Source organism: Schistocerca gregaria, chromosome 5 (genome assembly GCF_023897955.1).
Source record: "Schistocerca gregaria isolate iqSchGreg1 chromosome 5, iqSchGreg1.2, whole genome shotgun sequence".
NCBI classification, from domain to species: Eukaryota; Metazoa; Arthropoda; class Insecta; order Orthoptera; family Acrididae; genus Schistocerca; species Schistocerca gregaria.
The window spans coordinates 456,290,487-456,308,383 of NC_064924.1; the positions used below are offsets into that span (position 1 = coordinate 456,290,487).

General features: G+C 43.4%; 1 protein-coding gene across 2 annotated transcripts in view; it reads right to left on the minus strand.

The window, feature by feature from the left end:
* The window catches only part of LOC126271900 (uncharacterized), a 752,940-nt gene extending 740,219 nt beyond the window's left edge, over positions 1–12,721 (minus strand). The window contains exon 1 of one of the 2 annotated variants that reach the window (XM_049974281.1): positions 12,627–12,721. In XM_049974281.1, the coding sequence (XP_049830238.1) occupies positions 12,627–12,651 (25 nt within the window). In that variant the 5' untranslated portion in view covers positions 12,652–12,721. The remainder of the gene's footprint in view (positions 1–12,626) is intronic. The other variant, XM_049974282.1, reaches the window with a different exon arrangement.
* Between the last annotated feature and the right edge of the window lie 5,176 nt (positions 12,722–17,897).

A 17,897-nucleotide genomic window follows, 5' to 3' on the forward strand; every position in this document is an offset into this window, starting at 1 on the left:
GGTGCCAATGGTTACACGTCTCGGTCACCTCTTGTTCGCTTTCACGGCACTTTGAACAGTGGACGTTACATTTCAGATGTGTTACCACCCGTGGCTCTACCCTTCACTCGATCCCTGCGAAACCCTACATTTCAGCAGGATAATGCACGACTGCCCTGGCCAGCACATTCTCCAGATCTCTCACCGACTGAAAATGTCTGGCCAATGGTGGCCGAGCAACTGGCTCGTCACAATACGCCTCTCACTACTCTTGATGAACTGTGGTATCGTGTTGAAGCTGCATGGGCAGCTGTACCTGAACACGCCATCCAAGCTCTGTTTGACTCAATGCCCAGGCGTATCAAGGCAGTTATTACGGCCAGAGGTGGTTGTTCTGGATACTGATTTCTCAGGATCTATGCACCCAAATTACGTGAAAATATAATCACATGACAGTTCTAGTAAAATATATTTGTCCAATGAATACCCGTTTATCACCTGCATTTCTTCTTGGTGTAGCAATTTTATTGGTCAGTAGTGGACAATTATGCTCAGTCATTAACCGCATATGCACTTTATTATGATTACTAGTTCCGACGTCAGACATCTTAAAGTGTCTTAAAGCAAACATAAGAGAAAAACTAGTTAATAACTGCATTAAAAAAACATAATAAACCATAATTCACGTTTGTCAGTAATGTGGGTACTCCGTACAAACATACAAATGTTTCCCACTGCTAAACAGCAAATGTATGCTGTCGTAAGTTTGTATACGTTGCAATTAAGAAGTGCTGCAGACTGATGGGACGGGCTTCTTTGCATAACCACTAGCGTCCTACCCGGGCTTCGCACGGGTAGCACGAAGCATCTACAGCCAACGGCTAGCCGGCCTATAAGTGAAATCTCTACAGTAATTCCTGTCATTATCCTTCACATGTAGAAAAAAGCGGAAGGGAACTTCGGTAATATGTATATAGGGTGGTCCATTGATAGTGAACAGGCCAAATATCTCACGAAACAAGCATCAAACGAAAAAACTACTAACAACGAAACTCGTCTAGCTTGAAGTGGGAAACGAGATGGCGCTATGCTTGGCCGCTAGATGGCGCTGCCATAGGTGAAACTGATATCAACTGCCTTTTTTCAAATATGAACCCCCATTTTTATTACATATTCGTGTAGTACGCAAATAAATATTAATGTTTTAGTTGGACCAATTTTTTTCGCTTTGTGATAGATGGCGTAGTAATAGTCACAAACGCGAAAGTACGTGGTATCACGTAACATTCCACCACTGCGAACGGTATTTGCTTCGTGATACATTACCCGTGTTAAAACGGACCGTTTACCAATTGCGGAGAAGGTCGACATCGTGTTGATGTATTGCTACTGTGATCAAAAAGCCCAACGGGCGTGGGCTATGTATGCTGCTCGGTATCCTGGATGAATTCATCCAAGTGTCCAGACCGTTCGCCGGATAGTTACGTTATTTAAGGAAACAGGAAGTGTTCAGCCACATGTGAAACGTCAACCACGACCTGCAATAACTGATGATGCCCAAGTAGGTGTTTTAGCTGCTGTCGCAGCTAATCCGCACATCAGTAGCACACAAATTGCGAGAGAATCGGGAATCTCAAAACCGTCGGTGTTGAGAATGCTACAACAACATCGATTGCACCCGTACCATATTTCTATGCACCAGGAATTGCATGGCGACGACTTTGAACGTCGTGTACAATTCTGCCACTGGGAACAAGAGAAATTACGGGAATATGACAGATTTTTTGCACTTGTTCTATTTAGCGACGAAGCGCCATTCACCAACAGCGGTAACGTAAACCGACATAGTATACACTCGTGGGCAACGGAAAATCTACGGTGGCTGCGACAAGTGGAACATCAGCGACCTCGGCCCGCACGTTCACCGTATCTGACGTCCCCGGATTTCTTTCTGTAGGGAAAGTTGAAGGGTATTTGCTATCGCGATCGACTGACAACGCCTGACAACATGCGTCAGCGCTTTGTCAATGTATGTGCGAACATTATGGGAGGCGAACTACTCGCTGTTGAGAGGAATGTCGTTACACGTATTGCCAAATGCATTGAGGTTGACGGACATCATTTTGAGCATTTATTGCATTAATGTGGTATTTACAGGTAATCACGCTGTAACAGCATGCGTTCTCAGAAACGATATGTTCACAAAAGTACATGTATCACATTGGAACGACCGAAATAAAATATTCAAACGTACCTATGTCTTGAATTTTAATTTAAAAAACTTACCTGTTACCAACTGTTCGTCTAAAATTGTGAGCCATATGTTTGTGACTATTACAGCGCCATGTATCACAAAGCGAAAAAAGTGGTCCAACTAAAATATTCATATTTCTTTGCGTACTACACGAATATGTAATAAAACATGGGAGGTTCCTATTAAAAAAAACGCAGTTGATATCCGTTTGACCTAGCGCCATCTAGCGGGCCAACCATAGCGCCATCTGGTTTCCCCCTTCAAGCTAGACAAGATTCGTTATTTGTAGTTTTTTCGTTTGATGCTTATTTAGTGAGATATTTGGCCCGGTCACGATCAATGGACCACCCTGTAGATACATAGAGAAAGAAGGTGGGGTGCTTCATAATGTCTGGTGTACTGAATAGTACGCTTTTAACATAACCAACTGTTCACAAGCCACATAAGTTTAAATTCAGAATTGCCCTCGTGAAGTTTTACTACTATAAACACAATAAAAATAAAATTAAAATAGTGACATATATTTATCTTAACTTTCACTTGTTAAAATACAATAGTATTTACTAGTTGAAACAATCTCTACGGTTCAAAATTAATTTAGGCGCATTAAATTTCACAACTTAGTTTTAAATGTTATTAACTATTTGGTTTTATTTTCTTCGCGCATGCTGTAGCGCGAGCGCCGTCTCTTGGTGCTAGGGAAGCATGTTTCCCTCAAACGCCAACGACGCCGTCCTCTTCATCTCCGTGTAGTCTGCGAGCGACACTGCAGCAGCACAGCCCGCTACAGGCTACCAGCGTCTGCCTGCCAGCTGTATTTTCGTACGTCTCGCCTAGCTTCTCTATACCCTTCTTTTTCCGAGTCATCTGTCTTCTGACTTGTTTGATGCGACTCGCCGCCCCTCAAACGTCAAAGTAAGAGTTATGATTGAACTCGCCCTGCTCGCTGAACATTGTTCCAGAACCCTTTCTGTGAAAATAAATTCCAACTCTTTCACGAAGTCAAGTAGATAGCCCTTGGGAAGTCTACGCAACGTCCCGGGTTTCTTGAATATCTGCGACTAAAAATGTACGAAAGGTAATTTTGATCTTATGAATTACATTTTCCCGAAAACATAACTACTCTCCAATTTATTTTCGTTAAGGACAGAAGCTGAAGCAATGAATTAAAATTTGTGCCACGGCCGGGACGTGAACTGGTGTTTCATGCTTACTAGGGTGATGTGCCAACCAGTATACCACGGTAGCAAGTCGGCGAACACAGCTTCACGGGTACCTTAGTCCAATATCCTCGTTAACACAAACTTCATTTCATTCCTTCACCCCGTTTTCCCCTTATTTTTACCTTCAGTATGGCTGACACTCTCCGAAGATGGGATAGCACCCCAGCTTTGTACGTAACGGGGAAATCATGTCTGCACCTCACGCGTAGGTTATCTACTGATGTGAAAAAACCGATAAGTACCAAAAAAATTCAAGGACCTACTGATGGTTGATCTTTGGGAAATGTATCCTGACACCCACCGAACCGCGCTACAATGATAATGCGGAAATCAGTTTTTTTTTTCATTTTTGCTGACGATGTGACCACCGTAATTGAAGACCACCGGAGATGAACCACGAAAATGAATGTTAACTGCAAATTTCTCTAAAATTATCAGTAGTTTCCAATGCACAGAACCTCACTTTGGAAAGTAGTGCACCAATTAGTACAGTTCAATACATGGCAGAATGTTACTTCAACATCTGTAGTATCTGAGGAAAGGCAACATACAGAAGAAAGTGTTTAATACATCTGGCTCGAGAAACTGATTAAAATTTGAATTACAAATAATATATTTAAAACTCCTCACACGTTAAGATTTGGTAAGTTTTGCTTCACGTGTCATTGCTGATTTTAATCATCAAGAAATATTACGCTAGACAAAAATTCCATTCTTAAATAAAAAGCATTGCGACTGGTAAGGCACATTAACAAAGCTACGCGATGCATTCACTTGATTATGAAGACTGTTGTCAACAGGCAGCGTCAACTTAAGAACTACAGTAGCGTTAATAAACACTAGAAAAAGAAAAGACTTCCACTGTTCACGAGTTAATTCTGGCACTTAAAGGAACAAACTTGGCAGCCATGAAAATATTCGCCCAACTCCCCCGTAATCTGAAGGTGCTAATGAGCACAATGAAAAACATTAATGTCAATTTAGGTGACAATCATTCCTATTCCATGGATGGAATTTTCAATAGCTTGTGTGTGTGTGTGTGTGTGTGTGTGTGTGTGTGTGTGTGTGTGTGTAAGCTTTCAGTACGGCTTCAACCGCAAATACCTCTACAGGGTAAACATTAATAAAACCGACAAAATGCAGGGAAGAATTCCTGACTGGAAATGGAGTAAAAACGGTCCTATGAACATGTGTCCGGAAACAGATGGTGTGCGTGCAACGACAACAAATCGTCACGGAACACAGTATATAGCTGCATCACATCTCCACCACAACAGATGTTCAAAGTGGCCTTCATGGGATGTAATACACGCGTTGTCATGCAGGTACACATAATCGTACTTTGGCTTACATGTTCGCGGGCCACTTGCCTGGAGCTTGTACTGAGATTCGTCCCAATATCTTGTAGAGCCCGGTCCTCCAAACCTCGTGAACGCACAGTGCGCTGGACGTTCGTCTGTCTGAAAGGAGCCATGATCCCACAAACGCCTAAAATGGGCTTGAAATGTCGTGTGATGGTTGGTGTCTATAAGGGTACTTGTTTTGGTATAGCCGTGCTGCCTCTCGACCTTGCCGGCCGTAGTGGCCGAGCGGTTCTAGGCGCTACAGTCTGGAGCTGCGCGACCGCTACGGTCGCAGTTTCGAATTCTGCCTCGGGCATGGATGTGTGTGTTGTCCTTAGTTAGGTTTAAGTAGTTCTAAGTTCTAGGGGAATGATGATCATAGCAGTGAAGTCCCATAGTGCTCTCCCGGCCTTCTCCGACACGGATACCGGACCATTCTGCTGCTTACAGTACGCTGCGTGAATCACACAGCCTGCAATACACAAGGAACACATGGCGCGCGGTCAGGCGAACTTCCACTGATCAGCGCAATCTACCGTGGCAACGATGTATTTCCGAACGCATGTTCATAGGACCTTTTGTCCTTAATTTCCAGTCAGAAATCGGTCCCTGCAGTTTATCGGTTTAATTAATGTTCACCCTACGTAGCTCCGTGGCGAATGCTTCTGCTACCACTGTCGCTTTGCCCCTTTCCTGTTCTTTTCGGGAAACGTGAGTGGAAGAGAATAGCGGAGAAGTCACCGTATGAGCTCCAGTTTTTTCTAATTTTCCTGACGTATTCATTTTGCCAGATGGGCGTGTACGATCTTGGCACGCACGCTGTCGGAATATTAACAGTACTTCCCTACACGATGCTCTCGCACTTACTGAACATGACGAAATATGTCGCACTATCTTCTGTGTTTTCTTGTTCTATTAATCGTAACAGATTGACGAGCGACACACAAAAAACGAGTGCTTTGTTAAGGTGCGTTTACGTGGGCCATATTTTATGCCAATATTTGGCTGCAATAGCGATGCCGTCAATATTGCTGCACTTCGGCTGTAATACACGATATGATCGGGAAATAACTGCTGATGTTTCAAGTAGTTACCAACATAGTGCCGAGGCGTTGTGTTATCCACCAATATCTATCTGTGTCCTTGTCAATAAATGCCTGCATCTCGCTTTCATCTTTGTTTCCTACGGCTCTAACTAACGGTGCTGCAGCCTAACACATGAACTAAAACTATCGTTTCGATTTTGTTCGAAAGTTTTTGAGCGTAATAGTAGCCACTTGTTTTGTCCATTATTGGGAGTTTGCCGTGCACTGCAATTGTGAAGCGGGCATATTAAAGAATTTCATAAACGCGATTCATCTACCACCAGAGCAACGGGACGTCGAAAGTAGTATACACAATGACTGCACAATGATTCCATGCAACCTAAGGAAAACACATGAGAAGCTGTTGCCGAGCTCGGAAACACACTTGAGGAAGCATAAGAAAATTCCAGTCTTCGAACCTGCGCCAAATATGAGACAAAAAGAGTTGCATTGGAGGACTGGAAACGCGGATGTCTCTTCATCCACGTGGTTTGCATTTGATGCCATAAGTTTCATACTACATCGAGACGTGCCTGATGCCCGCATCTCGTGGTCGTGCGGTAGCGTTCTCGCTTCCCGCGCCAGGGTTCCCGGGTTCGATTCCCGGCGGGGTCAGGGATTTTCTCTGCCTCGTGATGGCTGGGTGTTGTTTGTTGTCATTAGGTTGGTTAGGTTTAAGTAGTTCTAAGTTCTAGGGGACTGATGACCATAGATGTTAAGTCTCATAGTGCTCAGAGCCAGAGAGACGTGCCTGAGGGAGAAACCGATAGTGTAAACCCAAGTGTTTATCCGTGTGTTGCTGAATAAAAATAAAATATAAATAAATAATTGTACTCTTATTTCACATTTACATTAATAAAATCCTTCGCGCTTTCTACCAAAAAGCATTGCATACTTCTGGTACCAAGAGGCTTAGTGATTAACAGTGTCCGGCCGAAGTGGCCGTGCGGTTCTGGGCGCTACAGTCTGGAACCGAGGGACCGCTACGGTCGCAGGTTCGAATCCTGCCTCGGGCATGGATGTGTGTGATGTTAAGTTCTAAGTTGTAGGCGACTGATGACCTCAGAAGTTAAGTCGCATAGTGCTCAGAGCCATTTTTTGATTAACAGTGCGCTTTAAAGAGGTACATTAAACTTCTGTACGAACCAGCAGTGGCTAAAACCCGTACGGTGATCGCCAGTCGGCTTGCAAATGATATTCACTCTTCTCGTATTTGTATGGGTTTCAGCAGTTAACGGACCACTTGCTTGTACGATATATTCGAATTCGTGTTTCATCATTCTGGTAAAATTCTAGAAACGTTATGTATCCAGCATGTTCACTATTTTCTGAAGTATTCCGCTTACTTAAAAAAATAATCCATCCACGTAGTCCAGTTTCCCTTGTTGTTTCTAATTTCATGACTAGTGTGATACAAAAGCAGGACAGCCACATTCACTTCCACCAGCTCGTGTTCGTCCACTTTGTGACAATAGTGTGGCCACGGGTAAACACATCTGGCCCGGAAATATGTTGCCACAAACATTGCCGGGTAGCAGTGGTCGGTTAGATTGTCTAAAATGGGCCTGCAATATGCGTGGCCGAAAGCTTGCTGGACAACATTGTCGGGATATATTGTCGACAATATGCATTGGCCAGAGTATACGTAGCTTTAGCCATTATTTTTTTCGTGACCTTCATTTCCTTAGGATGGCGAATATTTTTTCTATAACTTTATTTTACGTTTGCTGCTATTCCCAGTGATTTCTCGCCAGTAGCGTAACCGAACAATAGACTTTCTTCTACTTACACGATCGATGTGTTACAGTTATCTACGATGGGGATCAATTTCCAGTTCCTGCAGCAAACGTCGAAGCTCTGCACGTCCTTCCCGTATTTCGCTATTGTTGTCCGTTGTTATTCACCAAACACTTTGCCTAATGTATTTCAGTAACTTCTTAGTCACATCTTATTGACCAAATTCAAAATGAACATGTCTAAGAACGTATCGTTTATAAAGCAATAAGTGAAATACGTAGACAAGACACCAGCCATGTAATTATCGCCTTGTAGGACAATTCGCGATAGAAGCCGGCGTCTCCTGTAATGTAAGTTCATGGGCAAATCAAAATGACGATTAGTTTTAGTGTGACCGTCACGTTTTCATTTCATTCACTCCTCGATAACAATTGATCTGAGCATTAATGGGCCGCTGCTAATCAACTCACCTCTATGAGAAAACAGCAATTTATCACCACTTCTGTATGTATAGCAATTACCTTATACAGAGCGCATCACCTGCGTTATCTGGAAACTTCGTGACATGCATCTAAATATCACAATTACTTTTAGCGTCGAATCGGCTACTATCAGAAGATTCCAACAATTTGTTTTATCGGAGCGGTAGCTGGTACATCCTGCTTCACGAATAAGCGAGTACGAAATGAACTAATGCGAATCACACAAACATGTTCAATATTTTCTTCTTCGTAATGAAAAACATTACCTCGAATTCGAAATGTACGCGGTTAAACACAAAAATGGTATATCCTTACATGTTACCCCGCCATTCGAATATGATCGAAAAGCGAACAACAAATACTGTCCCACGTTTTTTCCATCGTTTTTTTGAAAAAAAATTAAACCAAAATCAGAATGAGAGTCTTTTAATGACCAAGTGTGATAAGTGGTAAATATATTTTTATTTAACTGTCTTGGAAAAAAAAACGGTTTTGAGGTCGTCCTTCATATATCTAAACTGACATTCGTGATATTTTACCATTACATTCATACATGTTATAAGAGACGACACATTTATTACTCAACTAAGATTATCTTAAAGTCCACCAGTAATTGTAGTAGTTATACCATCTGTGACTGTGGGTCTATGACACACATTAAAAAGCGATTTGTGTTCTCCTGATGCTTCATCTACACTGAATTTTCAAAATATAGGATACTGTTGACATCTCCTATTCGCCCAGGAATTTCCACGCCGCAACTGTACCAATCTTACAGCGTACAACAAAAGGGCTGCAAAGTTCAAGACGTTCATAAGAGCGGAAGAAGACGCAGAATTGCTTCCCAAAACACAATTAGATAATGGAGACACATTTAATTGTGAATAAATATCATGTGTTGGACACTTGCGTGGAACGTCGAAGCTTCGTATTGTCGGAGTATACGTAACAAAGAAAACTGGATTTCCATGAAAGCCGTCACAAAAAAGAAAAAAAATGTTGCTCTTCAATAAAATGTCGATGTTAGTTTGATTTCATAAAACATTGGGATTATGGGCACGAGAGACTTGTCAATTGTACAATTATCTACTTGGAGTACGCTTCACAAAATATAGTGTTGTACGTTATTAGACTTCACTGCATTTTTCATCAACTCACTCATCGGGGCACAAGTAAAATTTTTATGAAGCTGACTAAGGAAACGTCCAGTCTATCTGAAAAGAGGAGCGGTTAGAGTTTTCAATACGCAGAAAGTTAGTCACTGATAAATATACGAGGCAACTTCTTAATTTCTTTCACTGAGTTAGAAAACAAAAAAAAGGTAAGTCGAGATTCCTTATAGGCAGTAAGCGTAATTTTTCAACTATTTCATTGCAGCAGTACAGATTTAGATGATCCCTTGCAACGGTTCACACCTCCTAAAACAAAGGAACTGTTTTGCGGATCAACAGGGGATGGCATTCCCATGTCAATCCTCGCACCCCTTTTATTTCGTAGTGGTTCAGAATGTCTAAATGAGGTTTTCGGCAAATGATAGCAGACAGAGTGTAATGTCATTTTGTTGTGTGGGTAATGCACTGAACTCTTAATGGCTGAGATATTTAAGCAAGTATTTTTTAATGGAACGGCATGATTTTTAACGGCGTAAGACTCTTGAAAAGACGAGTTCATTGACATAACGTTTTTTAACAACGTTGTTGAAGCTTTTCGCAAAAGCAATCGAGAAATGTGCCAAACCTGAAGGGCAAAGCGGTCAGGATCTCAACACCGAACCCGATCTCTCACGCCAGGCCACGTCATTGTACGTGCTGCAAGAGAAGTATACGCTACTACGATAAAACGCATTTTCTTGGCACTACTTTATGCAGTGCAGACATCGGGTCAGCTACGATTGCTGCAAATGGAACATTGTGCTAACTTCTAGCGTATCGTAAGGGGCTTAGGAAAAATATTTCAAATGGGTGCACACGCACGTTTTTAAGTGAAGAGACCGTAGCTCGTGGTCTAGTGGTTAGCTTAGTTGCCCCTACAATGCTGTGTCCTGAGTTCGGTTCCCGGCCGTGTCGGAGATTACCTTCACTCGGGGACTGGGTTGTGTTGTCCTAATTATTTCATCTTATCTTCATCGACGCGCAAGTCGCCGAAGGGGCGTCAAATAGAAAGACTTGCGCCAGGTGGCCCAACAAACTGAGCTAATAATCCCGGCCAGCAATGACGTATGATCATTGCATTTTGATGAAGGAAGCAACCAGTAAAAATGCTTGATACAAGCCCGGAGACTTAAGAGAGTCAAACTTGGGAGCTTTTAGCCCGCAAAAGCCGACTCTGCCCGTATTGTCTTTCAATTTGACGCATTTCTCCTACACAAGGCGTTCGGAAATTCTCGTTACAAACCTCAAGGACTTGTAGAGAGGAGTGAGTGCGTAATATTTTGAATAGGAATCCACGTCCGGAAACGTCATTCAACGACTATACAGAGCGCCCAAATTACAGGTGCCGGCACCTGCAGATGTATGTATGTACGGGATGATTCCGTGATGATGTTACAAACTTTCAAGGGTGATGGAGACGGGTAAATGTATCAACTAGAGGAACCCTAGTTCGGAAACGAACGAGTCGAAATTTGCAATCGAAAATCGTTCTGGTGCGACGATGGAATAAATGTAATGGTACTGTTGTTGCTAAGAAAGTAAGGGCATGCAGGTTTCAGAGGTGGTCGTATGGACCAAAACAAGAAAAAAAAGTCCGTAAACATGGGCTCTAAAGTGCATACATGAGGAGCTATACCCACTTGTTCAACTTCGCTAACGTGAAACAACACATCTCTATCGAACATGTGCTCGATGCTTTAAAAGTGTGCATGTTTACTAGACTTCTTTTTATTCTTTTTTTTGTCCTTACTACCATCTTTGAAAAGTCTTAGCAAGAACTTTATTGGTATATGTATTCCTTTGTCAGATACATCAGAACAATTTTCGCTCACAAGTTTCGACTCGTTCGTTTCCTCAAACTGATACATTTATCCTTCTCCATCATCCTTGAAGCTTTGTGACATCATCACGGAGTCATCCTGTACATACATACATTTACATGAGCCGGTGCCTATCTCTTTAAACCTCTGCAGTGTTGATCGATGACGTTTCTTGACAGGGGATCCTATTCACAAAATTATTTCCTATTCAAAATATTATTTACTCGCTGCCCTCTACAAGTCCTATAAGTTTCGAGAATTTCCGAACAGCCTGTATTTGGGTGAAAAGTTTCAACGCCAATATTAACAAGCGTCACATCACTTTACTCCTGTTTTCAAGAGCTTTCGAAGTGCCATAAAGAGTACAACGTTCTATTTATAAAATTGTCTAGGTGCGAGTAGGTCTCGCGCTGTGAGCGTTCCGTACAAACTTAATTATATGCATAGACAGTTGACCCATCACGGGAATAGAGATTCTTGACAATTTTTTTATATTATTGGCACTGATACTGGCAAGATAACGGTTCCGAGAACTCTAAGGCTTTCGAGAATGTTGCAGTTTTACGGTTGAAATCGTACAAGAAATGACAAAAAAAAACATTTTTCCGTATGATATAATTCCAAATTAACATTTTTGGTTTATTTTCTTTTACTTGAACTCTGAAATCTTGTTTCTTGCGAAATTTCACGATTTTAGGTCAACGGGAACTATCCCTACGGTTTTGATGAGCCACTCTGCGAGTATCAAAATATGTGATGACCGTATCTTTTAACTGCATTGCCTAAGAAGCTTAAGTTTTTTGCACCGCCAAGGGACCATTCGTCTTAGTATCTCACATTAATATCTACTTGATATGCAACCCCTTCCAGTTAACAGGGGGTCTTAGTAGACTGACAGACAGTCGGACAACAAATGAAAAAAGTATATTTTTCTTGTGATATAATTACAAAGTAGCACCTTTCGGTTTTTTTCCCTTCACACGTACTGTTAAATCTTACTTCTCACGGAATTTCGCAATTCGCAATTCTACGGGAAGGGCCTATAAGTTTTCAAGAGTAAGTTGCGAGTATCAAAATATGTGGCATAAATGACCGTGTCTTTTGACTGCATTTACTTAAAAGCTTCAGTTTTTTACACCCCCAAGAGACGATAGATCTTAGAATGTGACACAAATTTCGAACTTGATACGTTTACGCATTGCTGAGGGAAAGGTTTTTTAACAGTTAGACAGACTGACTGACCCACAGACAGAGCAACAGACATGCAGCCAACAAAGAGAGCCTATAAAGGATCCATTTTTACCGACTGAAGTACGGAAAGCTAAAAACAAAACTTACACTTGCTCCACTATCTCGGTTGATACATGAGTCAAGTGTATTAAACATACAACAGAGTGCCGTATCACTCTGGACACTGTCATCTGCCAAAAACATTGTTTCGATATCCCGAAGCGTCCGCTAAATAGAAGCGTGGCAAAGATGATTCGACGGAAGTCCCTTCTGACTCGACCTGACAGTCTGTACCTCCGGTCTAGACCGCGGCATGGCTTACCTTGGTGGTGATGGTAGGCCGTCATGGTGGCGGCCGGCGAGGCACACGACCGCGACCACTCGACCACGACCAGTGCGGGCGGGCGTCGCGGCGTTACTGGAGGCGCCGCGGAGGAGCGACGGCCGGCGACGCCTGATCAATGGGTGGGGAGGGGGAGGGCGGTCGGGGGACGGGAGGAAGGGGTGGGGACTGTACGCCGTGGCGGGCACGCGAGAGGCGCCGCCAGAGAGGCGCGTGGCTCATCACACACACGCACACACAGCACGACGCGCTGCACATGCTACACAGTGCGCTGCAGCCCTTTCTCTCGTCATCCACACAGAGGTTCAAGTACGATACATCGCTTTTCGAATGACACGTCCGTGTAGCCATCCCATTAGCCGTTACATAACACACAGGAAATTTGAATACGGGTGCTTTTATCTGATTAGCTGATTGTTCGGCTTCGCTCAGTTGGTTATTTATTCCGGTTCAAAAATGGTTCATATGGCTCTGAGCACTATGGGACTCAACTGCTGTGGTCATTAGTCCCCTAGAACTTAGAACTACTTAAACCTAACTAACCTAAGGACATCACACATATCCATGCCCGAGGCAGGATTCGAACCTGCGACCGTAGCAGTCGCACGGTTCCGGACTGCGCGCCTAGAACCGCGAGACCACCGCGGCCGGCATTTATTTCGGTCTTAACCACCAAAAGGTTTGGAATTTGTCTTCAATGGAAGCCAGACTCCTTTTGTTTATCTGTTTCAAAAGTATAAACAATGCATAAAATTGTAAATTTACCGATTCGCCGTAATATTAATTTGACACAAAACCTGATATACTTTGTTGAATTCGCAAAATGCTCTCGGCGTCAAACATTGTAACGTGGAAGGCAGAGAACCGCCTTCCACCGAACATAGTTGCTTCCTTGCATACAGCAACTTTACAGTCTCGTCACAGCAATGGAGAAAGGACGGCAATAGAGATTAGCAATAATTTACGATAATTTATTTACAACAGGCCTTCAATAGCACAACACTTTTTTATGAAAGCAGGTTGTTTTTATTTAGAGTTCTAATACATATGATTCTGCACTCTCTTGGCTACACAACGCTATTTTTTAATGTAATGCGATAGCCTTGCTGCATCTTACTGAAAGGGACTGCGTGGCCGCATGTTACCACTCTACAGGTCGACGTCTGAGCCAACGTCTTGCTACAGCAATAACCACACCACCATCCATGCACTGCTTCCCACGCAGTGCTTCCTTCATTGGGCCAAACAGATAGAAGTCGGAAGATGCCAGATCCGGGCTGTAGGGTCGATGAGGATGAACAGTCCAATTTAGTTTTGTGAGCTCCTGTCGGGTGCACGGACTTGTGTGAGAGGCCTTGCCTTGTCATCGGAAGGCGAAGTTAGTTTGCATTGTTATGGCGACGAACACGCTGAAGCTGTTTCTTCCATTTCCAGAGGTCAGCACAATACACTTCTGCGTGCGGCTTTGAACGTTTCCTTCGAAGGAGAGGTGGTGTGGCGTCACTCAATGGATTGCCGTTTTGTTTCTGTTTGATTGTCTTCACTATCATTTCCATTATAATTATCTGGGCTGTTATGCCGTGGTCGGTTGATGAATTCTGTGTAAATTCTCAACATTTCGTCACCGTCTGCGGAGGACATCTTCAAGGGGGTCTGTAGCAACACACCCACCGGCTCGCTACTGACTGCCGCTAAATTCCGTGTCCGCGCGCTCCCGCGTGTTATGAAAATTTCAGTGCAATTGGCCGCTGTCCGCTGCCGTCGATCGCCGTTGCCATAACCCAGCAGTGGACGGGTGGTACACATCTTCTTCAACACCGGTATCCATATACCGTTTAATTTCACGCCCTCGTCCTTTCGATTGAAATTATTGGGGTGTTTGGCGATTTATACTGCCTCCCTGTAGAGCCTTTCGTAATATCCGCTTGTGGCCGCTAGTGCTTGCGTCTCCTCGAAACGAATATGGTGGTTACCTGCCTGGAAAGCATGCTCCGCAACAGCTGATCGTTCCGTTTCTCCTATTCTACAATTGCCCTTGTGATCTCCCAAACGTTTTGAAACAGTTCTTTTAGTGGTACCCACAAAACATCTCCACAGCTGCATGGGATCCTATACACTCCAGCTTTCTCCAATGGTTTGCGAGCGTCCTTATCAGGCTTAAGGTATTCCTGTTCTTCTTGGTGGGCTTGTAAACTACGTAATATTCTGCTTCGTCAAAATCCTCCCTATTCTTTCCGTTACATTTTTAAGAAACGGCAGGAAAACCTTAGATTTTGCTGTAGCCTGTACGTCACTATGATTTCTGCGTGGCTGTCTCAACGCACGTTTTATTTCAGCGGACGAATATCCGTTCCTCATTAGTGCATTGTGGAGATGTTCCATCTCAGCGTCGAGCAACTCAGGTTCACAAATATTTCTAGCTCTGTCCGCTAACGTCTTGATAACACCCCGCTTCTATTGTGGGTGGTGGTTCGAATCCCGGTGCAAATAACGGTCCGTGTGCGTGGGTTTGCGGTATACTGAGTGGCCCAAACTACCATTTTAGTTTCTAAAAACGAGCACATCGAGGAAATGTAATTTGCCGTCTACCTCCTCCTGCATTGTAAATTGAATTCTTGAGTTTATACTATTCAGATGCTCGTGGAACCGGCTTAGTTCCTCCCTGCCATCCACGTATCGGAACCATACATTTGGTTTTTTGCTGGCAGTACCTAAGGCCCGTTCTTCGAATTTCTCCATAAAGAAGTTTGCAATTACGGGTTTAGTGAGCTTCCCATAGCCACGTTGGGAATTGACACAGATTCATCAACCGACCACGGCATAACAGCCCGAATAATTATAATGGACATGACATTTCCGGCCGTGTAAGTCTACATTTTAGTATGCCTTCACTATGTTGGACAATAAATGGCCACCATCAGCCTTATAACACGCAAGCAATTACGAACACACGGTCCTCCGTTCCTCTTTATGGTCTTCCCTTAGGCGGCGAGGAATCCAGCGGGCACACGCCTTCGAGTAACTCAACTGGGGGACGAGTGTGTCAGCACTATCAACGGAGACATCTTGTTGTGCAGCGAGACGTTTCCCCGTGATCCGCCGATCTTATCGAATACGTGTGTCCGCACGTTCCAAGCACTGCGGGAGTTACAGCTGTGAGCGACCGGCCGGTACGCGAGTGATCGGACAGATTCACACCGCCTTGTTGTGTTTACGACAGACGCTTCGCCCAACGATTCTGCCAAATCTCCGTAGACATCTGCGATACTCTGGTTTCCCGCCAAAAGAATCTCAGTGACAGCTCTGTGCTTGGAACGCACCTCCGTTACAGATGCCTTTTTGAAGGCTACTTATAGCGCCGCCATCAATCGGAAATTCATGAAACGCTACAGCTTGAAGTAGGAAGTAGTCCCATAACAAACTCCTCAGATTTTCAGCCGAAACTGAACAAGAAAAAATCTGTTGTATTAAATATTGTGGTGTGCGTACTGTAAGACCTTCAGTACACACACCATCAGATTATTTGACTTGTCGCTCTAACAAAGTAGGCGAGTGTCAGCAATATGTCTCGTGGTCTTATCGTGGCGTGTTTATCTTTTGCCGTTAGGTCAGACGATGGAAATGCCACTTGCACGCTTAGAGTAGCGGATTGACAGTGACCAACTTTAAACAGAACTTGATTAATTTTCACACACATTTATTAAAATAATAACAAGCATAAAAATTACTTAACTTGGTTCTGGATGCTATTTACAATTGACAGTCTGAAGTTCCTCTGGTATTGATATGTTAATCTTATTCTCACATATATCTCTGATACTTGACAAAAGTGTCTATACATTTATCTTCATGGCTGTGTACAGCAATGTGGTAATCTTATTAGGCGCAGATTGAAACTTGAATATAGACTGGTACAGACAAATGTAGAACTCGTACAGACTGGTGCAGACAAATGCAGACTGACTAATCGGAGGTCTGAACACTCGTTATAATACCTCGCGTGTTCATGTATCACTGCGCGAGTGTGATCCGCGAGGAGGAAAGGTTCTACGTTAGCAGCAATCTCATTGGCTGCGTTACATATTAATACACGGATCGGCGGAAGCAGAATTTGGTCTGTCTCTATGGCAGCGCCATTTCGTAGTGCGGAGACGGACGAGCGCTGCGCCTGCGCTGTTGTGCTTAACGGGGCGCGCTCTAGTGAGAACTATGCACACAACAATTATTAAACGCCGTTGGTGTTTATTTGCAAATGGCGACAGCCTTGGTAATAAAGGAAACAGTAAAAATAATTTACAATTACGAATTCTCTTCGTCAACAGCCGATGAGTAAAGGTGTCTTAGAGGCAACTGTATGTTATAAATGTCGAGAAAAGTGCGAACAGGTTTCAGTGATACACGGGAAAATCCAGAAGCAACAGAATGTTTGTATCACGAGGACTTAATCGTCGGCAATATTTTTACAAAAAAAAAAAAAAATCTACAGGTTTGGTTCAATGACAAAATCTCAGAAACTCTACGCGTAAGGCCGGCCGCGGTGGCCGAGCGGCTCTAGTCGCTTCAGTCCGCAACCGAGCGACTTAAGTAGTTCTAAGTTCTTGAGGACTGATTACCTCAGATGTGAAGTCCCACAGTGCTCAGAGCCACTTGAACCATTGTACGTGTAGAGCATACGGTACGTCTGCCTCGACGTGGTATACGCGATCGCAGCGCGCTCTAGAGGCAGCTGTATCTAGCTCGTACTTCACACTATTTACGAAGTGCACAGGCGTAAAATTCCTAGTTAGCTCTTTCAATACGCACATCTGCTCTCTTGACCATATGCTAGTTACGTTGTTCTGTCTACAGTATACCATGTCCAGTCAATAAAGACATCGGCTTATAAAAGTTCTATTAAAAATAGTGCGATACAATTCTTAACATGATCACTGTTTCTATTCGAAAACGTGAAACGTAGTAATACAAATATCTGGATCGGAGGGGGGGGGGGGGGGGGGGGGGGCGGCAGGCTCGAGCCAGTAACACATCACCCTGTTACTTTCCCATTCTGCGACGCAACTTTTTTTCCACAAAAATAGTAATAAAATGACTACTTTACAATGAAAAAATATGAACCAATAACATCTGCACCGGTTACAACAAACCATTCACCTTGGGACTCTGTAATGGTCTCATATACATTAGTTTTGGATTTCCACTGGCTCAATAACGACAAAACTGCTCATTTACCATGCGTTCAAATGAAAATGA